This window comes from Candoia aspera, chromosome 3 (assembly GCF_035149785.1).
Source record: "Candoia aspera isolate rCanAsp1 chromosome 3, rCanAsp1.hap2, whole genome shotgun sequence".
NCBI lineage: Eukaryota > Metazoa > Chordata > Lepidosauria > Squamata > Boidae > Candoia > Candoia aspera.
In genome coordinates this window covers 157,377,150-157,401,273 of record NC_086155.1, presented here as the reverse complement: position 1 = coordinate 157,401,273, position 24,124 = coordinate 157,377,150, and the positions used below count along the sequence as shown (strand labels likewise).

Genomic DNA, 24,124 nt, shown 5'->3' with positions numbered 1-24,124 from the left:
CAATTTATAGGGAAGCAGGGAATGGGAGTTAGTCCTACTAAAGGGAAATTAATTATGTGCCATCAAACTGGTGTTGACTCTTAGCAAACACATAGATTTTATCCAGGAAAATCTATCCCCAGCCTGGTCCTTCAGGTCCTCCAATAGTGCAGCCTTGCCACTGTAAATGAGTCCGTCCACCTCGCTGCTTGTTATCTTCTTCTTCTCTTGCCTTCCATCTTTCCTAGTACTATAGACTTCTCCGGAGAGCTAGGTCTTCACATAATGTGTCCAAAATATGATAATCTGAGCCTGGTCATTTGTGCCTTAAGAACTCTGGGTTGATTTGTTCAATGATCCTTTTTTTTTTCCCCCTTGGCTGTCCATGGTATTCTCCAATGCCAAAGTTCAAAAGAGTCAATATACTTTCTATCATGTTTTGATAAAATATCTCTCTTGGTGACATATCTCAAGTTACATCAAAGCTTTTTTTTATTAATATTTTGTATGTGTCGTGTTTTGACATAATATCTGCTTTGGTAGAGTATCTAAAATTCTGCCAAGTCCTATTTTTATTCAGCCATCAGAGCTTGATTACAAGATTGTTATATAAAAATCCTTAAATATTATATGCTAATAAATATTCAGTCTATTTTTATTTATTTTTTTAATCAACTGCAACTTCAAAAACTGCTTTAGACTAATCACAGATGGAATGTTCCATATAAGAAGTGTGAGAATTTCAGCACTTTTGATCCTATCATTTATTTATATAATCAGCACACATGGCATTTTTCAGAGTAAGAATGTTAAAAATACAGGTACTTGTTAATGTTTTCAGTTCGTTTGTCTCCTGATAAAACATTTTTAAAATGGGGTTTTCAGCTGCAGTGAACTAATATTTCAGATTGTAAAGTTGCTCCTCCGACATGGTGGTAATCCATTCCAAGCCAATAAACATGGAGAGAGACCTGTTGATGTAGCTGAAACAGAAGAACTGGAACTGTTACTAAAAAGAGAAGTTCCTATTTCTGATGATGAAGATGGCTGTTCAGGTCAGAAAAAATTCCTTTTGGTTGTTAAATTATCTGTGTTTGTATATACTTTGTTTAAATTGTGTAATATTTGAAAATACTAGGACATAGAAGGTAGGGGTATGCAAATGGAGTTCTTTGTTCCCAGATTTTGGTATCAAAAGACTTGCAAATTTTAAGTTAACTGAGGGAATTTGACTTGATAAATTGAAAATAGCCTAAGTGGTATATATGTATGATTTATTAATAAACATAAATATGAACTTCAGAAATATTTTCTTATTAATCTGTTTCTCTTTCAAACTGTACATATTTTTTTAACTGCTGTGCTTGTTGATAGAATGGGTAGAAAAGTATCCCTTTAGAGAGATACAGAAGTAAGAACACAGATTTTTACTTTGTAAAATATATAATTATTCCACAGGACTAGGTTCCTTATACCTGTAAGTCCTAGCTTTTGTTGTTGAAGCAGCAATAGGGATATCAGAGTAAGAGAATGATGGTACAATAAAAGACCTTTTTAGTTCTCCTGTTGTTCCAGCTATTTCTGATTTTTTTGTATCTATTTTTGGTGTGTATATAGAATTATCATTGTTATTGTTATTGTATACACCTATCATCAAAACTTGTGGCTTGCAATAGTGTAAAATACGATAAAACATCCATAGTAAGGGGAAAAAAGAACATAAATGCAATAAATTATGCAAGGTAAGAAAAAATAACTAGATTAAAATGTAAGAAAAATGAATCCATAACCCTAATAATACAATTGTTTTTTTGAATTTGCAGTTTATCCCTGGAATTCTCTATCCAAGTACTATTATACAATGTTAAATATAACAGTATTTTATTATAATCTTAATTTTTCTCACAATAACACATTTCATATTTACTTCTACCTGATTTATACTATAATAATTTCAGCTAATGAAAACGTGTGACAAATATATAAGATTTGATTGCCATTAATAGTAAAGGAATGAACACAGTAGCATCATGTTTTTTCTATTCTAGATCTTGATGAAGCACCATCTGTAAATCCTTCCAGCATAGATGGCAATATGGATTCTGAGACAGAGAAAGAATCTCTAGCTAATGACAACAAACATGTTTCTAATAAGACACCTCTTTCATCTGCTGTTGATGAATATGAATTTAAAGATGATGAGGATGAAGAAGTTAAGAAAATGATTGATGATAGACATATTCCTCGGAAAGATCTGAGAAAAGAGGATACATCTGAAATTGAACAAAGTAACTTATTTCTTACACAGGAAAAGCTATCATTTCCAAAATCATTTAAAAATAAAAAACAGAAGCCTTCCAGAGTCCTTTATTCAAGTTCTGAAAGTTCAGATGAAGACATTCTTCAAGACAAAAAGATAATGTCTCCTTCATGTACTGTTACAGAAATTTCAAATTCTGATGCAAAGATTAAAAAAGAATATGTTTATAATGAATATAAACAAAAAGGAAAAGTTAAGAGAAAACTAAAAAATCAAAGCAAAAATAAAGAGAACCAGCAATTAACACTAGAAAAAGATCATTCCAGAGTGACAAACCTAGGTGTTTCCTTGTTAGAATCTTTAGACAAAAGCAAAGAAGATGATAATTTTCGAAAAACATTTAGCCCAAAGGAGGATTCTTCTTTGCCTTTACTCCATATTACTCCTAGCAAATCTCCTAAACATCCATGTGGCATAAATGAAAAGCAGTCTTCAACACTTAAACAAGAAAATGTTAAAACTTGTTTATCTCCAGGAGAGTCTGAGGTAACTTCACAGTCTGAATTAATTCAATATGACCATAATCCAGATTCTGATTTTCTTTTGGAAAATTCTAGTGGTAAGTCTTACAAGAACAGAGACAAAAGTAAGCATCAGAAAGAATTTATTTTAGAATTTAGTGAGAAATCCAGTCCTAAACTTAAAGAGGAAGATAACAGTCCACTCTTTGAAAATTCTGACTCTATGATGAAGAAGACTGACAAGGAGGGAAAAATACTTAAAAAGCATAAATTGAAGCATAAAGAAAGGGAAAGGGATAAGCATAAAAAGGAGCAGGATGGAGAGAAAGAAAGATATAAGCATAAGGAGAATTCCAAGGATGTCCAAAGGAATGTTGAGTTTGATAGAGAATTTTGGAAAGAGAATTTTTTCAAAAGTGATGAGGCAGAAGATATGTCAACTATAGACCATGACCCTCAAATGTCAGAGAAGAAATCTAAACTGGAAAAAGTCTTAAGTAAAGAAGACAAATATGTGAAAGAGAGAAGCTTTCAAAAAGATAAATTTTTTAGAGAGGAAAAAGAGAGAGAAAAAAATAAAAAAGAAAATGACAAGGAAGAGAAAACAAAAGAAGATAGCATATTTATTGATAAAGAAGCAGATTTTTTTTGTTTAGGTGTTAGGGATATAGGAACAAGTATAACTTCTATAGAGAAGGAAGACATTGAGAAGCAAGAAAAAAGGGATCATAGAGAAAAAAATGAGAAGCGGAACTCTGCTATTGAAAAAATAGAAAAAAAAAATACCGATAAAGAGAAAAAAATAAAATGTGAACATAAATCAGAAAAAGATAAATCAGACTCTCTTGAAAATAATGAAAAGATAAAAGAAAAGGAAAAGGTGTATTTTCAACAGGCAGAAAAATCTAATAAAGAACATGATAAAATAAAAAGCTTTAATGCTATTAAAAAGCTTGATGACAAAGAAAAAATTAAAGAAAGATTTGAAAAGAAGCATGATAAAGAAAAAAATGATAGATTCTTGTCTGAGTGTAAAGAAAAACCCAGCAATGATAAGAAATGCAAGAGTTCTGAAAAGGATGGTGAATATTCAAAAGTGGAAAAAGGAAAAAACAAAGAAAAGGAAATGGAGAAAAAAGAGAAATCGAAAGAACGGGACAGTTCAGTAATTATAAACATAAAGCAAACAGCAGAAGAGAAAAAAGGCAGTGGTGAAAAATCTTTATTCTTAAAAGAGAAGCCAAAGGATGAATTGCTGAAAACTCCTGATGGAAGAGAGAAGGATAAAAAAGATAAAGATATTGACAGATATAAAGAGCGTGACAAATATAAAGATAAAATTCAGCAAAATAGTGTACCTAAATTAAAAACTGAAATTGAAAAGCTTAAATCTAAACCATTACCAGTCTCTAAAGATACTCGACCTAAAGAAAAGAGATTATTAAATGATGATTTGATGCAGACAAGCTTTGAAAGAATGCTTAGTCTTAAAGATCTGGAAATTGAACAGTGGCATAGAAAACACAAAGAAAAAATAAAACAGAAAGAAAAAGAAAGATTAAAGAATCGATCCTGTACAGAACTTAACAAAATAAAAGATAAGGACAAAATAAAATATTCACTTACTGAATCAAAGAACAAAGAACTGATTCGTTCAAAAAGCTCAGAGTTATCAGACGCTGCTGGGAAGGATAAGCAGCTACGAGATGCTACCAGTAGTAGGTCACAGTCAGTTGATATAAAAAATTCTGGTGGAAAACCATCCCTAGCGTTGGACAATAGCTTAAGTAGGTCTCCTAGATCAGAAAGTGAAAAAACTGGACTAACATCCCGGTCAATATCTATGATTTCAATTGCTAGCTCAGAGGATTCTTGCCATGCTACAGTAACTCCTCCAAGACCTGTTACTGAATATGATTCAGATTTTATGCTTGAAGGATCTGATTCTCAAATGTCTTTTTCACATTCACCATTTTTGCCTAGTGCCAAATCACCTGCAAACTATGAGAATGATAGTTTGTCAGAGTTGCCAGAGCGCAATAAAGCACCTATCTTAAACAGACTACCACCAGCTTATGTTAGATCAGCATCAGTCGAAGATGTGAAATTTGTGATAAATGATTGTAGACCAGTTGTAGAAGTGCGAAGATGCAGTATGCCAGCTGTTTATGAAAATACAAAACAGTCCCGAATATCAGAAGAAAATAGCCACAGTACTTTGCTCTCAGTTCAAAGTTGTAATTCTTTTCCTAAACATGAATGTTGCAATTTGCTTGAAAAGGATTCCCAGAATGGACTGACCAGCTTGTATTCCAGTTCTGCTTTATCCCCAAGTAGACCTGTTAATAAACTTAATACATTAGATGCAGTTGGAAAAAACACTGCTCCTTCAAGCTCATCAGGAGAAAGTCATACATTTTTAGAACATAATAATACAACTCAATCAAATAAAACATGGGATGTGCCTTTGGATAGATTTATTTCATTAAATAGTGAGTGTTCCTGCTCAAATTATGCAGGCTGTGAGCCTGATACAGCAAATGTCTCAGCCATAACTACTTTTGAAAATAAAAGTATGAAACAGCAGAAAAGTTCTGAACCTTTTTGTCATCATACTGAAAGCATATCAAATCCTGCATCACAGGAAATGGTAGAATTTTTGTCTGTTCAGTCATGCTGCCCTCCTCAGATTCAGCCAGGCACAGATACAATCTATATGTCAAAGCATGTAGTTCTGTCAGATACAAACAGCCAAGAGCTTCTGATTAAGAGCCCACAAAGTTCCATTCAACCTAGCAATTCAGTACTAGACATAGATGCTACAAGCAAAAAAAAGATAGAAAAAAATGTCTTCTTGTCAAACAATAAAAAGGCAGATATGCTTATCACAGTTTATCCTGAAAGTGTCACTAAAGATATTTCACAAAATTTTGAAAAGGATTTTTTTGCAATTGATCCCCGCTTACACTCTAGTGCAAGTTCATCTGTAGTAAGTAAGCTCATTTATAAAACGTCACAAGCTGATGAACTCGATAATAGCATAATTGATATTCAGTTCCAAGGTGAAAAAGCCCATTCCACTGACATTTGTTCATCCCATATGGCTGGTAATAAAAATGACCTAGATCTACAGGATCTAAATGGTAGAGCACTGAAAGGAATTACAAATGAGTACAATAGAAAATTTTTTAATATAGACAATGCAGAAAACAGTTCAGTGGAAGAAAACTTGCAGCAGTACCTGCCACCTAATTTGGAAAGCCATTCACAGTTAACAGGACATGAAGTACATAAATATAGTCCAACTATTAAATCAGAATTGGAAGAAGCAGCAGAAGATCCTAAAGCACAACACTATGAAATTCCTCAAAGAATTACAAGGAATAGAGCAAATATGCTTGCTAATCAAAGTAAGCAGAACATTTCTGGTTGTTCCCAGATCTCAGAAAGAGATTTTGATTCATCTGCCTCTTTGAAAGGACGGATAAGGTTAACTGAGGAAGATGATGCTCAGACACATCATCCACGTAAAAGAAAGCTGTCACGTGTTCCTCAGCCTGTTCAAATAAATCCATCTTTAATGCAAGCTAAAGAAAAAACTCACCAGTCTCTGGCAGCTGTTGTAGACTCTCTAAAACTAGAAGAGATTCAGCCATACAGTTCAGAGAGAGCAAATCCGTATTTTGAATATTTGCATATAAGAAAGAAAATAGAAGAGAAACGTAAATTACTATGTAGCGTTATTCCTCAAGCACCTCAGTATTATGATGAATATGTAACCTTCAATGGATCGTACCTCCTAGATGGCAATCCCCTGAGCAAGATATGCATTCCAACAGTAAGTAACTGGAAATTTAAATTACTATAGAATTAATTATTGGCTGTTAGCTATTGCTTTAACAGCTTCATTTCATTGTAAGTTCACAGTATCAATGTTTATCTTGCTGTTATGCTCAGTCAGAACATGTAATCATGTTTTACTCATGCATGCTCCTTTTCCTCCCAACAATAAATATATAGTGTGTGTTATGCAAATAAGGAATTAAAAAGAGATGTCTTGACCACATCATGAAAAAATTGCACATGGTAGAACCAACTGATAATGGAGAAAGGATGCAAGGAAATTGACATGAGTAATACAAGGTTTTGACATTTCTTTTCCATCATAACCTTGTCATATCAATCTTTATTTATATTACTGGTGCAATTAGGAAAGCTATTATAAGGGCATGTTTGCCCTTATAACATTAACTGAAGTCAGATAGAAAATAAAAAGAGGTTTCACAGTGGATTTCTGCCAATTATGCAGTTGAAAAAAAGTTGTGTTTTATTGTTCCTTTTGTTAAAGAAAGTTAAGGGTTGACTGAAATGGGAAGAGTTTTTGTTGCTTCTTTCTTTTGGAACCATTTAGGAGACTGGTGAGAGTATCCAGTTCACCAGTCTCCTAATCCCTTATCAGTAGTCCACTGCAATGGGAGGGGTGCCATATAGAGATCAAGTAGCTCTTTTATCTGAATATCAATAATTTATTAAGACCTTTATTACAATAATAAATAGCAACATATAACTGAAATATGAATAAAGAATTTTTAAAAGCAGTTATATCATTTGGTAGAGAATAGATCAAGTCTAGGGGAGTGAAACCTTCTTGGTCTTCCTTGACCTCCTATTAGCTTTCAAACCATTGACTATAGTATCCTTCTGGAGTAGCAATTTTGTACTTCTCTTTCTTAAGGAGTCAGTTCCAGATTTGTGTGGAGGGAATAAGAGATCTGTCCAGAAATCTGCTGTGTGGAATGCCCCAGGGTTCTCTACCCTTCCCATTTCTCTTTAACATCTATGTGAACCTGCTGGGAGGGGTCACCTATCACCATGGGATCAGGTATCATCAGTATGCTGATGATACCCAGTTATATATCTTGGCCCCTCATCAGACAGGTGATACAGGAGAAGTCATGACCTAGTACCTGGAGGCTGTAAGAGTCTGGATAGGGAGGAACAGACTCAGATTGAACCTTTCTAAGACAGGGTGACTTTGGGTCTTTGGCTAAATGATTCCAGGGTAGCACCTGGTTCTCAAAAGGGTTGCATTCCTCTGCTCAGAGGTGGTTTGCAACTTGGGGATGCTCATGGACTGACAGTTCCTGCTCAAGAAGCAAGTGGCAGCTGTCGCTAGAAGGGTTTATGCACAGTTACCTCAGCCCCAGCTCCGCCACGGCCAAGGAATGCTGCTGTGCAGAGCAGCCAAAAGGGCAGAAATGGGGGGGAGGAAGATAGGCGGGTGGGGGAGTTGAAGTGCCCCTGCAGTCATAAGTGCAGGTGGGCTGCCAAGTGCCCAAATTTTGATCACGTGGCTGTGAGGGTGCTGCAGCGGCTGTAACTTCAAGGACCGGGTGTAAGTACCATTCATTCAGTGCTGCCAGAACTAACCAGTCAAATCTTAGCTCCAAAAACTGGAGTGGCAGGCAAAGAATTCTAAATGATGTATGCCAAGAATGCATAGAGTTAACAGTCCATATCCTTAGAAGACCGTAGTTTAAAAATTTCAAGAGAATACAAAGCAAACTACACACTTTCAGTATTTCATTTTTGTACAAATAGTACAGAATTTAGCCTCTACTTAAATGCTATAATTTTTACCTCCACTTGAATATATCTTTTGCATATGCCTATGTGCCTACAGTTTTATATTAAAGTGATATTTCTTTCACAGATCACACCACCACCATCACTATCTGATCCACTTAAAGAACTCTTTAGACAGCAAGAAGTTGTAAGGATGAAACTTCGTTTGCAACACAGTATTGAAAGGGTAAGAATGTAATAAAATCTACTGATTAGCTTCTTATTTAGCTTTATTTACCATTTATTCAATTGTCTAAAAAAGACTGGTCACCACTTTTAAGAGGTTTTCATTTTTAAGTGAAAATTATAAGAAATGATAGTTATTATTAAGTTGGTTAATTCAGAACTGAACATTTCCATTTTTTTCAAGGGAAATTTAAAGTACAAGAAATTCTTCCATCCTAAAGTTATGTTTCATATTTCTAACAAGATTCCTTCATAAGAATATGGAAAAGTTGCTTTTTCATAGCGATAAGATGTATCTTTGATTTTTTTTAAAAAAATATGATTACATGATTTTTCTAAATTATATGTCTTTTCATTTAATTAGGAAAAGCTTATTGTTTCCAATGAACAAGAAGTACTACGAGTCCATTATCGAGCAGCAAGAACTTTAGCAAATCAGACTTTGCCCTTCAGTGCATGTACAGTACTGCTGGATGCTGAAGTATATAATGTGCCTCTGGATACACAGGTAAAAGAAAGTTATTTGAAGCAGTGTGGTAAAAAGTAAAAATAACCTCAAGCTGTTGTTGACTCATGAATACATGGACATATCCATGCAGTTAACTGGAAATAGTAGGAAAGTTGTTTGCCATTGTGTTCTTCCAGGATGTTTTGGGTTTTTTATTTCCAGTCCTGACCCTGCTGAACTTCTGAGTCCAAATCAGGCATGCACTGAAACCTCCTGAAAAACATTATGGAGTGCTTGTTATTTGAAATTAGTAATTTCATGCTAATTCATTACCTTATTAATTATTTATTTACTACAATTTGTATGTCACTTAGTACAACAAAACTCAAAGCAGCTTACAACAACAACAACAAATACAACTTTAAAATAAAAATCATCATAAACACAAGAGAAACAAAGCAACAGCAGCCCAGGGAATAGCCACAATACCCACATCTACAGCGGAGGGTCCCTCACATCACCAGTCTGTCCCAGGGCTCTCTAGAGGAGCCAAGTTTTAATAGCTTTCTGAAAAAACAATAAGATGGGAGCCAAGCTAATCTTAGGAGGAATGTTGTTTCAAAGAAGTGTGCCAGTTAAGATTTCTTCCAGTGGTTCTTGAAGATGACATTCTATAAAAATGGGGATCTGAAAGCCCACCCTTCCCAATCTCATTGGGCAGGCAGAAGCCACTGAGACAAGTTAGTTTCATATTCAGATCTTAAGCCATGTAAGGATTTAAAAGTGACAACCAGCACCTCAAATTGCACCTGGAAGGAAACTGGTAACCACTGCAACTCTCTCATTAGAGGTGTTCATTTGGGACTAGTTGAAGCTTCTGGGTGGTCTTCAAGGGCAGCCCCATATAGAACCCATTACAGTAATCCAAATGAGATTTGATCAAGGCACGAATGATCGTTAGCATAGCCTCCCAATCCAGAAAAGACTGTAATTGGTGCACTAGATTAAGATTTATACAGGTTTTTCCTAGCTGTAACTGCCACCTGTTCTTCAAGCAGTTACTCCAAAAGGAACTTCAGGTTATGAACCAGTTCCACACCAGGCAGTGAATATCCCTGGTACCAAAATGCTTCTAAACTCACAGCCACTCAAGCCTCCTAAAGTTAAGCCTAAACCTGTTCGTCCCCCTCCAGAGCCTGTGTCCAAGCACCAGGATAAGACCTCCATCACATCTCCTGTTTGACACAGGGTTGAGAGATATAACTGGGTATCATCCACATAGATACCTGACCCCATGCCAGCAGATGACTTCACTGTCAGCTATTCAGTTGAGCTGACTCAAGTGATATTTAATTGAAGAGGGAGCATACCACAGCCCTCTTCAAGGCAGGTAGCATCATCCGTTTTCTCAAGGATTGCCCTGTCTCAGTCTCCAGTTACCTCCCTAGAGGTTTTTACCTTCACATCACAAGTGGCCAGGCTAACCTTACAAAGAACCTTGTCCACTTCATCATGATTGAATCTTCCCAGCCAGCATCCAACTCCAAGCAGTTCTGAGCGATTTTATCATCCAAATGTTTTGAAAGTTCCTTACCCAACTCTTCATGGTGGCCCTTCTGATCTATTCTTCCCTAAAAGCATCTGAGAAATTTTAAACAGAGTTGTTGGCTAACAGTCTGCAGATATAATAAGAGCAAATATATATTGGTGTTTTGATGCTCTTAGCATCATGGTGTAGATTTAAGTCTAAGTTCTTACCCAAGTTTGATCAGATTAATACTTTCTGCCAGCCCTGCTGTAGACTTCTGCTGACGTGTCATTTCCCAGAGCTACTTTGGTAAACGAAGGATGTCCTCTGGATTGGCAAATGGGGAAAGGCCACTCAAGTGCAATTCTGTTCAGGGCCAACAGTATTCCAACTGGCAGCCAAGGCCTTAGTAGAACTGCCCACTAGGGCCTTGAGAAATCTTCAGATGCCCTTGGGAGGTCAAGAAGATCCATTGGTATTTGGAGTGGACCAGCTGAATAGAATAACCATCCTCCCAAGGAGGATTAGTGGCACTGGTTAGCTCTATAGTAATCAGAGTTATCTCATTGTGACAAAAGACCAATGTTCTTCCTCCACTCTCAGATCATATTCCATCTGCTCTGAGACAAAAATCAGGGTAGGTCACCCACATGAGTTGGGGGTGTATTAATTTGCGATAAGCCTGTGACTATCATTTTGGCTATGAAGTCCAAAGCCTCTTCCTATTTATATAATTTCTGATCTTACTCCTTTTTAAAAAGTAAAAATAAGTAAACAAAAATGAACCCTAAGAACACAGTTTATCCACAACAAACCCAGTAGGCATGTGCAGGAACTTTCTCAGAAATTCCATACAGCCTGTATTCTTGCTATGAGAGCAGTGTTCACACAGTCACAAGTAAACAGACTGATGGCAGATCACATTATTATCAGAACAAGAGACAAATGGAAACTGTGCCTCCTTCCCAAAGGAGAGTGGCTTCTAGCCCTTTATACTGGGCAGGGGTGGGGGGGGAAGAGGTGCAATAAATTGAACCTTGATTTAATTATTAATAGGGCTTGATTTGATACCAGCCATCACTGGAACTCTTTTGTAATGGTTCATTAGCTTTTCTACAATGAATACACTTATCAGAGCTTTTGTGACTTTGGAAGTCTATCCTTGCAGTTTCTCTCCTAGTCAGTCAAGAGAAGTCTCACATATGCAGACAAAGCAGAAATTATGAAAAATGATTAGGAGGAAATAGGAGATCTGTATGTACTCCCCATATTCACATCCAGACATTATTCCTTGAAGTATAAGTAACTATACTGTAGTTACCAAAGGAACCATAGCTTAACTGAGCTGAAGTGGGGAGGGGGGTAGCATTCAGCGTTCTATTCCCCATAATAGTCTATTTACTATATGTATAAATACAGGAAGGAAGGAAAATAAAACTTATTGGTCTACAGGAATCTTCTGTATGGACATTATCACACCCTTGTTTGTTTTTTTCAAAATGTCACATGGATAAGAAGCTTTAGGTTAATTGACAAAATAAAAATATAGAAGTTGTTGAGTCTGGATGGAATAGAACTCAAGGTCTTTTAAGAAGACAAATATAAAATTACTTTTTAATAATATCTAGAAAGGTGTTTCTAAATTTAGCCTATATAAAGGTTATTTAGTTTAAAAGTAAACATTAGGGTGAGGGCTTAGAAAATTGGCCTATTAGTCCAATTTTCTACTTTATTGTCTACTTTAAATAAATTATTTATATATTATATTTACATACCCTTGATACTATGTGGAAATAATTAAACTACAGTTATGGATATGGGATTGAAGCTACTTTGATCATCTTGATAGAGGACCTACTCTGGAAATTGGATGGATGGAATGCAGTAGTACTAGGTCATTTTGTCTTAGCAGTTTTCAATGACATCAGCTATACTTTCCTTAAAAACTTTGTGGGTATTGGTAATTTCAGCCTTTCCTGTTGGGCCATATTCAGAAGGTAGTACTGGAGAAAATTGTCCATCATCTAAATCTGTGCGGTCCCACAAAGTTACACCTTATCTAGTTTGCTCTTCAATATTGTAGAGACAAAGGAAGATGATCTTGATGGAGATACTTGAGCTCTGTTACCAAAGCAATGAGGGATAAAATATATCTTAAGTCTGCAACAGACAGATAAGTGGCTCGGATAGACACCCCTCTAATTCTCTCAATTATAAGACAGGGAAGGATGTACAGCACAATCAGACTTGCAAGATTCTGTTGTTATACACAATCTCAAGAAAAGTAACTTTAGCCTTCCAGTGCAGTTGATCTCTTGGTCTAATCTACCTAGTGGGGCTGGCAGCCATCTTGCAAGTATAACACCTTTTTTAATATTTATATGAAACCACTGAGTGGGGATATCCAACAGTTTGGAATTCAGTATTATGAATATCTGACTTTACATTGTCACCATGGGCTGTAAGATAAATACTACTGACATTCTATCCTGGTGCTGGGGGCCGTAAATATCTGGATGGAAGAGAACAGACTAAAGCTGAACTCAAGTAAGACCAAGTTACAGTTATTTATCCATTGGGATCCTCTGTTGACACTAATACTGTCTCTGGATGAGTAGGCAATACCTGTGAAACAAAGGATTTGTGATTTGGGGGTCCTGCTAGAACAACAGGTGGAGGCCATGGCTAGAGGGGCAACCATACCTGGTGCAGAAGGACCTACTTATAGTGACCATTTTATTTATTTATAACATTTATATAGCTGCCCATCTTGAACCAAACTCTGGGCAACTCACAACCCAAAAATAAAACAATATCTACAATAAAATAAAAACATTAAAACAAAAAAGACCTGGCACCATAGCTAAAATTTCCCATTCAGCCCACAACAGGTTCATCCCATCAGTCTCACCCTATTCCAGCACTTGAGGAAAAAGCAAGGTCTTAAGTGCTTTTCAGAAGTTTGAAAGAGTGGGGGTCTGCCAAACCTCAGGGGGAAGAGTGTTTCATAGGGCAGGGGCTGCCATGGAAAAGGCACACTTCCTAGGTCTCGTAAGATGGCAAAATTTAAGGGAAGGAACTAGGAGCATGCCCACCCTATCCGATCTGGTAGGACAGGTTGATGTCCTTAGGGAGAGGCAGTCCCACAAATAAATTAATCCTGTGAGATTTGGGCTTTAAAGGTAATAGCCAGCATTTTGAATTGCACCTGGAAAGAAACTGGGAGACAGTGCAGCTCACACAACAGGGGCACAACGTGGGCAAACCTAGGGGCACCCAACATTGCGGGCACCACCACATTCTGGACGAGTTGTAACTTCTGGGTGGTCTTCAAGGACAGCCCCATGTAGAGCACATTGTAGTAATCCAAGCAGGAAATGACCAAGAGCAAGGCATCCCAGGTGCCCTGGGAGGTGAAACAACTGCTGTGACTCTAGGACGACCCCTAAATTGCATACCAGCTCAGTCCAGGGAAGTGCTACCCCATCCAGAGTCAAATATGACATATCATCCAGGCCTGGGGGACCAAAAACCTAAAGCTATTCTGTCTTGCCAGGGTTGAATTGAAGCCAGATTCCCCACATCCAGACCCTTACCGCTTCCAGGCACTTAGCCAGCACCAGAACAGCATCAACTGCCCGGCTAGGAGTGGAGATCTATCATCAGCATACTGATGATACTGCACTCCATGCTGTTGGATGACCTCACTCAGCAGTTAGGGTTAGGACCCAAGCTCTGGGGCACCCCGCATTGCAGGAGCCTAGGGCTCAACCTTTCCTCCCCTACCAACACCAACTGGAACCAGCTGTGGAGGAAGGAGGAGAACCACTGCAAAAGAGTGCCTCCTACTCCCAACTCTGAAAACACTTGCCATCATCACCACCTGATTCGACTACTGCAGTTCACTTTACACAGGGCTGCACTTTAATGACTATTTGGAAACTGCAACTGGTTGAGAATATGGTGGCCTGCATACTTACCAACTCCTGACACTGGAAGCATATACTGTAACACCAATGTTGCAGACCTACACTGGTTATTGATAGGTTTCTGAGTAGAATTTAGGATGCTGGTGTTGACCTATAAATCCCTTCATGGTCTGGCACCTGGTTATCTACAGGACTGCCTTTTCCCAACATTAGCCTGACCTGTTAGATCATGTTGGGAACAACTGCTAGTGTCCTAGACTTCCAGTAGGTGAAGGAAACCAATGCTAAACGGTGCTGCTTTTCTCTGGCAATGCCATTACTATGGGATAGCCTTCAATTGGAGATCAGACTCGCCCCCTTCCCTACTGGCTTTTAGGTTGTTATTGAAAACAGAATTATTCTGGATAGCATTTTTCATTATTATTATTATTATTATTGCCATTGTTATATTTTCGTTGTCACCATGTTATTTTACACTGATGTTTTAATTGTTGTCTTTCTTGTAAGCCAGTGAGAGTTGGTCAGTTACGGAACCTATAAATCCAATAAATAAATAAACAAATCTGGGAGAACGTACTAAAATATGTTTGGGGGAAGAGGTCCAGGAGTAGGCCTTTCTGCTGATCTCCCCATTCTTGTAAATAGCTTTCCCCCCTAAGAATCAGGATGGCCTCTTCTCTGTCAACCTTTGGGAAGGCATTAAAGACGTAGTCCTCTTCTGCTGAATTTCTGGAGTGGGGCTGCTGTTCTTTTGATGCTCAGTTTTGGGGAGGGGCTGTATATTTATGGTCTTAATGGATAATGTTTTTACGGTTATTTTTGTTTTTATCTGTTTTTATTTGTTGTGAGCTGCCCAGAGTCTTTGATTGGAATTGTATACCAATTCCTTAAGATTAATAATTCATAACAATATAGTTATTTGAAATCATGCATATGTTTTATAACACAATTTATGGTTCTACAGTTTAATTCAGGAAAGACAAAATAAAATGAAAAATAGATTTATTAATAGCTGTTAGTTTTAAAAAGGTAAAGGGAATATGTCTCTGAATAGTGTTTTTTTTAAAAAACACATGAGATGTGGGAGAGCCATTGCTTTTGAGACACCTTATATTTCATTGAAACACTGTGGGCTGGGTAGACCCTTCAGCTGATCAAGCACACCTCTTCTTAAGTTCTTGTGTATATGTCCTAAAGATTTTCTCCATTTTATATTTATATTTTTAAAATTACCAGATATATTTAGAATAATGTTTAAATTTTATCATGATTGCTATTGATTTTCTAAGGAAATGGTAATAAAAATTGCTATACAATGGCAAGCATTACAATTGTGTTAAAATGTTTTGTGTTATAAATTTTCCAAATACATAGAATTCTTTATATAAATTCATTCACCCCAAAAAAGAAGTTGTGATACTAATGCAAAATTTCTGTATACTTTTATATGACTTAAAGTCAAGTGACTACAGGCAGTAGAAAAAAAATTAAAGATGTTTTATGAACTGTCATAAGGGCATTAATGGAGCTTACAGTGCAGCTCTGTTGCTGAATTAGAACTATATTATCAAAGACATAGCATATGAAGAAGTCACACATGTAGGATATGCACTGTAGTGGACTATAAAAAGATGCAGGTAGTCCTCAGTTAACGACTACCCTGTTTAGCAATCATTCAAAGTTACAACTACGCTGAAAAAGTAACTTTATGACTGGTCCTCAAACTTACAACCGTCGCAACATCCCCGCAGTCACACAATTGCCATTTGGGTGCTTTGCAACCAGCACACATTTACGACCATTGCAGCATCTTGAAGTCATGCGATCGCCATTTGCGAGCTTCACAGCTGGCTTCTGACAAGCAAAGTCAATGGAGAAGCCAGCAGTAAAATCGTAAGACACGGTCACATGATGTCTTTCTTAATAAACAACTATAGCAGAACTAACGTCCTAAGTCTGGCGTGGTCACCAGTCCCAATTGTGGTGGTTAAGTGCGGACTACCTGTATTGAGAAAGAGGTTGTACAAAGCAGAGTTTCTCTAGATTGCTGAGAAATACCTTTTCTTCTTTTAACTCTTCCACTAAATTGAAAGAAGTCTTTCCCTAAGCAAAATAGCACCTTTAAAAACAAACTGTAGTTTTTATTAGTTTTAAATATATAGATCCATCAAAGACTGTGTACGGTATGGGAATGAATGGGTATTATACAACAGCTATAATTTTTAATATGTTTGATTTACAGACTGATGACAGTAAAACATCAGTTAGAGACCGATTTAATGCAAGGCAATTTATGTCATGGTTACAAGATGTGGATGATAAATTTGACAAATTAAAGGTAGGTATCTTCATTTAACTCCTCCCAAATTATTTTTCCAGTAAAAAGTTCTAGTAATTCATCAAATGTGCTGCCCACTCCATCCAACTCTTTTGTGTCATAACAAATTCAAGTGGGAATAGCATTTTATCTTGCTCTTCTGCTAAAAAAGCTCCCAAAATGCCTATAGAAAAAATGCCTATTAAAAAAAGACTGTCTTTGCTCTTAGATTCAAAATCTGAAAGAAATAGCAGCATACCTAATGGAACAGCATCGATATCCTGATTTCTCTGTTCTACACGCTTGTCAGATAACTGTTCTAGATGATACTGGGTCAGAAGGAGCAGGTTCCACGGTTTCCTTGCATGTAGGAAGCTTCTCCATCCATTTTTTCAGAGTTCAGTGCAGTACTGGAAGAACTGTGTGGTCAGAAATTTCTCCCATTGTTGACTGAATGAACAAGCCAATGCTGGTCATTGCACACTTTAGAGTACAGCAGAATTCTGGCTGAGATATTCTTAATGCACCTTTCTAAGTACACAATCAAGACAAATGCAAATACGTTCAACCACATTTGTTTCAGTGGGAGTTAAACAGCATATTTTCCTCCTAATTTAAACAGGACCCTGTTTGAATGAAATAATACAAAATTTAATTTATGAATAAGACAAGCTAGTGTGCAAAAGGCACATAGCTGCAGCAGAAAAACAGGGGGAAACATTTTCAGTGTTACTAGCTATAATAGCTAAAATGAATCTCCATTGAGCCATTCTTAAGCAGTGACTGTACAGCAGACCTATAGTTATATTTGCAATTTAGAGATGAACAAAACATTTCATAGTCAAAATATTCTGTCTGTGGATTGCCTTGTTTAGACCTTGGAATGCAATTCTGAGCTAGTATCCTATAAGCTATCACAGTGTCCAATTCTGAGGTGGGAACAGTTGTTCCATGGTCAGAACTGGATGTTCTGAAGATGAAACATTTCAACCACAAACATTTTGCATATTTCTGATATGTTTCCTGTGTAGTTCAGAGAGGAAGACAAAGCAAAGATAAAGCCTATAGGGCACACATAAGGACTTTCATTCCTGTCCTTTGGATTCATGTTACTAGCATCTTAATTATGTATAGAGTAACTTGCAGATATAAGTTCTATTTTTGAAAAAATGGTGCAAAACATATTTCTGCATTTTTTGAAAAGGAAACACTTAAGACAGGACTCATCAATTTTATAGAATAGAAAATATGGAGGAGTGATTCATACACAGTACAATCTAAAGTAAAACCCACTGAAATTAGTACAGGGAGACCTTGCTTACTGACCACTCGTTCGGTGATCATTTGAAGTTATGATGGTGCTGAAAAAATACCTTTACGACCATTTATGACCTTCGCAGCTGCTGAAAAAATACCTTTACAACCATTTACGACCTTCGCAGTGTCCCTCAGACATATGATCATCGTTACAGTCAGTACATGTCCTGTGTCTGACCTGTTGTTTTTCTTTTTTACCCACTTGCAGAGCAGAGAGATTGGAGAAGAAGGGATTAGAAGAGAATAAGCACACAATGGGGAACACGCATCAAAAGCAATGCACTCGTACTGGCAGCCACAAGCATGCTAGGCAAACAGCCAGTGTATTCCCCATTGTGTGCCTGCTTACTTTCCTGTAATCCCTTCATCTCCAATCTCTCTGCTCTGCAAGAGGGGCAGAGGAGAGATTGCCTACAGAAATTATTTGGTGGGGCCCTTCTTTTCCAGGGAGGTGAGGGGAGAAAAGGGGCTGCAGTTGGCATGTGGGAGGGGGAAGAGGGCAGGGAACTGCTGGAGTACCTTGAGTATTGACGGAAGCGGGGAGAGAGGGGTGCATGGGCATTTCTTCTCTCTTGCTTTGCAGACCCGGGTGGAGGCGGTGCATTTGGATGGGAGAGGATCAGTGAGGGGAGAAGGGGGGGCTTCCAGTTGTGCATATTGCTAGCCCACTATGAGCACTGGAAGGTGGGAAGGGAGAAGCTGTGAAGGAAGGGGCTTCACTGAGGGCTGTTGCACACAGCCTCCAAGTGGAGCAGAGTGGCAAGGTGGCTTCCCTCATCCACTGTTCCTGTCCAGGACCTTTACTCCTGCTTGGCCACAGGGAAGATTGGGCACCTGCCTCAGAAAGACGCCTGTCACTCCTGCACATCTCTTCCCAGCTGGCCCCAGATCTGAAGGGTCCCAAAGGGGCATCTTTCCAATCCCTTTCATATTCTGAGTTGTGGCTGAGCACGGCTGGAGTCTCCACCCTGGTGCACTTGCAGAGAGAAGGCACCTATGGGCAGGTTGGCTGGTTGGCTTGGGTCCTGAACAGTCTTTTTTCATTTTGGTGGGGCGGGAGCTGCAAGGGAAAGTTAACATGCCTTGGCAAAAAATGGAGCTCTTGTGGTAGTAGCTGCTTTGCTTGTTTGACTGAAAGGAGGGGACTGAAAGTTTGACTGAAAGGGACTATGAAGGGGCCATAACCCAGGTCCCTGGGTGGAAGGCATTGCCTCGCTTTTGGAACATTATCCCCACAGAAATCTCTCTGCTCTGTGAGAGGTGAAGAGGGAAAAAAAGAAGAGAGATTGGAGATGAAGGAATTACAAGAGAAGAAGCAGGCAGACAATGGTGAATACACTGGCTGTTTGCTGAGTGTGTTCGTGGCTGCTGGCGCCAATGCATTGCTTTTGATGTGTATTCCCCATTGTGTGCCTGCTTACTCTCTTCTAATCCCAGGCTTCCTCATGGCGCAGCACCCTGTTGGGAGGAATGATTGATGGCAATCTGACAGAACATCTCCTGCACCCCACCAAAGCCAGGCAGTGCTGGGCAGAGCGAGAGGCGGCTCTGCCAAGTTCCAGCCCCTTCGCAGTCCCCTCCTTTCAGTCAAGCTTTTTCTCACAGTGAAGCAGCCACCACTGCGAGAGCTCCATCTTTTTGCCAAGGGTGGTTAACTTTCCGCCACAGCTCCCACCCCGCCAAAATGGATGTATATTCCCATAGTGTGCCTTACTTTCTTCTAATCTCTTCCTCTCAAATGAATATAAATACAAACATTTGTTAATTACCCAGCACCAGGGCAGCATTCCAAAGAGTGGGGGAGTGGTTAGGAGGCAAACAAAACCAAAGGTGTGAAACTGATTACTCTTGTCAGTTTTGACTCCCCACCCCACCCCCAAGGCACAGTCATAGTCAAGTGAGTTGCCAGTCCCAGTTGTGGTTGCTAAAGGAGGACTACCTGTAAGTGCATGTAGAATTGATGCCTAAGAGTGCTATTGTTTTAGAGGATAGGTTGTTGCTTCTGTTTTTTTTTAATTATTTAAAATACAAGATACTATTATTAAAAATTAACATTCAATACTTGCATTATTGTTACCATTATGGATTAAATTTTTAAAAGAAATCTGTAGATAAACCTTCTCAGAATAGGTCATAAGGACTAGGCCAAATCATTTCACAAGTCTGATTGACTCGTGGATTGCCAAACTAACAGTTCCTGTGTTAATATAAGTGCTGTGTGCTTGTTTAAATAAAGGCTTTCTTGAAGTAACTGAAGATTCTTCTATTTATTTTGAAATAGACATGTCTCTTGATGAGGCAGCAACATGAAGCAGCAGCTTTAAATGCTGTTCAGAGACTGGAATGGCAGCTTAAGCTACAAGAACTTGATCCTGCAACTTACAAATCAATCAGCATTTATGAAATTCAGGAATTCTATGTTCCTCTTGTGGATGTTAATGATGACTTTGAATTGACACCTATATGACAGCTAGCATTTCTTGCTGTTACAGCTCAAGACTGTGGGATGTTTAAATTATAGCACTAAAATGGAATACTGCTTTTATCAATATTCCATGTATTCCCTCTGAAATGTTCCCCAAATCTCATTCAGTATTGCACATGTGTATACCATTTGTTAATAAATGGTATTATTTTAGCCTCTAGGTTCAAAAAGCATCTTCCCAGTAAATCTATCTACAACAGTCTTTCACTAAAGATTTAACAGCGCTGGCAGCTGTTAAAAATCCACCAAAAATACTTGCTATTTAAAGTTCACTTTAATGGTTTTCATTATTAAACTTAAACGTTTTAGAAAAACAACAAAAACCTGTGGAAGAACTTACAAGCTTGTGGGAATGTGCAGAATGAGAGTCTATTCATCTTACATAATTTATAGGTTAACTGTACAGTTTTCTTTTTGAAAAAGATGTTATATTGTTTTCATTTTTTAAAATAACTTATTTTATACATATTGTGCAAATGTAAATACTCTTATATTTAATGTTCAGCCCTGTATAAAAATAGATATTTTAATTGTAAAACTGTTTTGTCTAATGTTTATTGGACCAAAATTGTTGTTGTTTCTTATGTGTAATGTACAGGCAATTTTCTTTTAAAAGCATGGCATTTGATTTAGCTGCTTGTTCATCACCATTACTGCTAAGATTTGGTACTGAGTGGTATTGCATGCTAGCTCAGTTGAAATTTTTCCCTAATGCAGGGTACCTAAATGATTTAAACATTTGTTACCAATCCAGTATACTGCTTTGTACAGCATCCATTCATTCAGAGGAATTTGCATGAATCCCCTTTCATTGTAGTATGTAGCAGTGCTTATTGGATTATGTCTTGACTTCACAGAGCCATTTGTCTTTTGCTCTGCTGCTATAATGCCATATTTGTGACTTACCTTGGAAAGAGTATTTTGTTTAAAATCTTTACAAGATTAGAAAACTAGCTCCTATATCCTGGTCTCAAAAGGAGTTTTCAGTGTCCCATTTCTTTCCTTTTAAATGCCTCTCAATGAAAAATCTTAAATTGTATATTGTCTATTTTACTATTCCCTGATAGAAACATGTAAATAACTGTACATACAATGTTTAATAAATTCTATTGGTCATGCTAACAGATGGTTGAATCCTTGTGATGGTGAAATTTTCATTCTTGAAGTTTTATACAATTTGACAAATAAATCCTTGAAAGTTCCATGATAAGATTGTACTTGTATATTCCTATTGTTTGTGTTACCCCTATGCTCTTATATGGAGCTGAAGTTTGGGGCTTAAAACATATATCACTATTAGAACAAACACAATCACAGCATCTGAGAAGTATTTTGGGTGTGAATAAAAGGACTTCAGCTGCTGCAGTTAGAGCTGAATTGGGAATTTATACAATTTGTTCTTTGTCTAAAATCAGGGCATACAATTATTGGTGCAAAATTAATGCTAGGGAAACTGACAGGCTCCCAAAATTGTGTCTGTTAGAACAGACAAAATCTTATTTACAGGCTTCTTGGATTGTATGACTGACAAATTATATTAGGAGCTGTGGTCTCCCTGTCTCTTGTACAACTGGAGAACAAGCTAAAAACATTGCTGCACAAAGAATTTTGGATATAGAAGCACAGAAGGATATAGCCATCCTTAATAAGGTTGGCACATTGAAATGGGTAAGCTGCTACAAGATTACCTTCCAACTGCTAAGTATTTAAACACAGAAATGCCTAAACATCTTAGGGCAGTATGTACTTGAGCAGGATTTGAGCAGCTGGACACAATGGTTAAATATGGAAGATTTAACCAAGTCCCTTATAATGAACGTACTTGTATTTGAGGAACTCCAGAGGTAGAACACGTAACACATTATTCGAATGTCAATTATATAAGAGAGAGATCAGTATCTAGGACTGCACATTAGACGAACGACCTTTTGGGATCCTTATATTAAAACAACATATTTCATGTGCGGTCAGAATTCAAACATTACATATAATACAGCCCTGTATTTGAACAAAACAGTTCAGATGAGATCTGCATATGTGAGTCTGACTGAGGTAAACTGTAGGGGTGATACAGAAATACGATTTGCATTTTTATCCTTTTTCTTATTTAATTTGTTTCTTTTATTCTATTTTTATATGCAGTCTTATTAATGTTCTGTATTTTATATTCTGTACTTTGATATAGCCTAATGGCTAATCAATAATAATAAACTAAATTAAATTATTGTTTGTGAATGTATGATTAATATATTGCTGTTTACATTAGCAAAATACCTGCCACTGCCACTAAAAACTGACATTAAGCTTTTACTTGCATATTTTGGATCAGTCTCTCTGGCTTATTTAAATGTTGACTTAATGTGATAGTTGAACCCAGCTACTGTTGTTTAAAAATAATGTGTATAAATATAACATAGATTATATCTATGAACCCATAATATCCATCTTTAGCTCCTTGAAAATCGCTAGATACTTGAAGAAAGGAATGGAATGTACTGTCATCTATCCACGGTCATCTTTTCCCATCTATTAACAGTGTTTGCAACTACTTCCTAATTTTGCCCCATACTTTGCAATGTGAATAATTTAAAAAATGAACATTTGTTCAGAAAGTTAATGAAAATATCTTTTCTTTGGATGTAGTGAGGAAGGAAACACCCTTTTACTTCTGAACTATGCTTAGGTTAGTTTTTATTTAGTTTCCCCCATAGCAATTTAGGAAAATCAGTGTAAACTAAGCTGATCCCTACCTGCCAAAATTTATTCCACCCAAACAGCATTGAGAGCTATTAGATGGGTAAGAGTAGAAGAATTGCCTTGATGGATCAGTCCAAGAGTCTATCTTATCTAGAATGCTTAGCCAGATTCCTTTGGAAAACCAACAAACAAGTTATTAAGGAAACCATTAAACTCTGTGATGAGCTATTATTATCCATTTTTTTGGATATTTTAATTGGTCAGTTTTACGTATTAGCTGCTGTATTTGGAAAAATCGCAGAATATGAATAAAAGTGTAATGTGGATACACATTACACTATATTAGATCTGTTCATCACATAAGCAGTTAAACGATTTTACTTCATTTTCTAGGTTTTAGTTTTGTATTATCTGTTTGCTTACTCCATTTAAATGTTAAGTTAGGGAGAGGTTTTTCTCACAGGAGATTGACTAAAATCATTTATACATTTACTGTGTTTGATTACAGTTATAATCAGTTGTCAGCACAAATTTAATAATTTAACTGGTACAAAGTTTTGCTTAAGATCTTACAAAGGATAATGCCATAAATAGAAAATTACCAAAAGTATAGGCAATTTTCAGAAAAGGCAGAGGGATGTAAGATCAAAAAGGTAATCGAAGATGGGTGACGGTGGTGGTGGTGGTAGAGGAGGAGGAGGAGATACTATCTTTGCTACCTTGACTACAACAAGGCCTTTCTATAAATGTCTGAATATGGAACATATTAAAGCTAATGAGTATCTCAGAATTATATTATTCTGAGGAATCTACAATGAACAAGAAGCAGTAT

General features: G+C 37.2%; 1 protein-coding gene across 3 annotated transcripts in view; it reads left to right on the top strand.

Moving 5' to 3' along the window:
• Nucleotides 1-21,805, top strand: part of ANKRD12 (ankyrin repeat domain 12) — a 92,575-nt gene extending 70,770 nt beyond the window's left edge. For all 3 annotated transcript variants that reach the window (XM_063299111.1, XM_063299112.1, XM_063299110.1), the window contains 6 exons: nt 887-1,034; nt 2,028-6,598; nt 8,474-8,572; nt 8,936-9,079; nt 16,719-16,814; nt 20,392-21,805. In XM_063299111.1, coding sequence (XP_063155181.1) covers nt 887-1,034; nt 2,028-6,598; nt 8,474-8,572; nt 8,936-9,079; nt 16,719-16,814; nt 20,392-20,577 — 5,244 coding nt within the window. In that variant the 3' untranslated portion in view covers nt 20,578-21,805. The remainder of the gene's footprint in view (nt 1-886; nt 1,035-2,027; nt 6,599-8,473; nt 8,573-8,935; nt 9,080-16,718; nt 16,815-20,391) is intronic.
• Nucleotides 21,806-24,124: the final 2,319 nt, after the last annotated feature.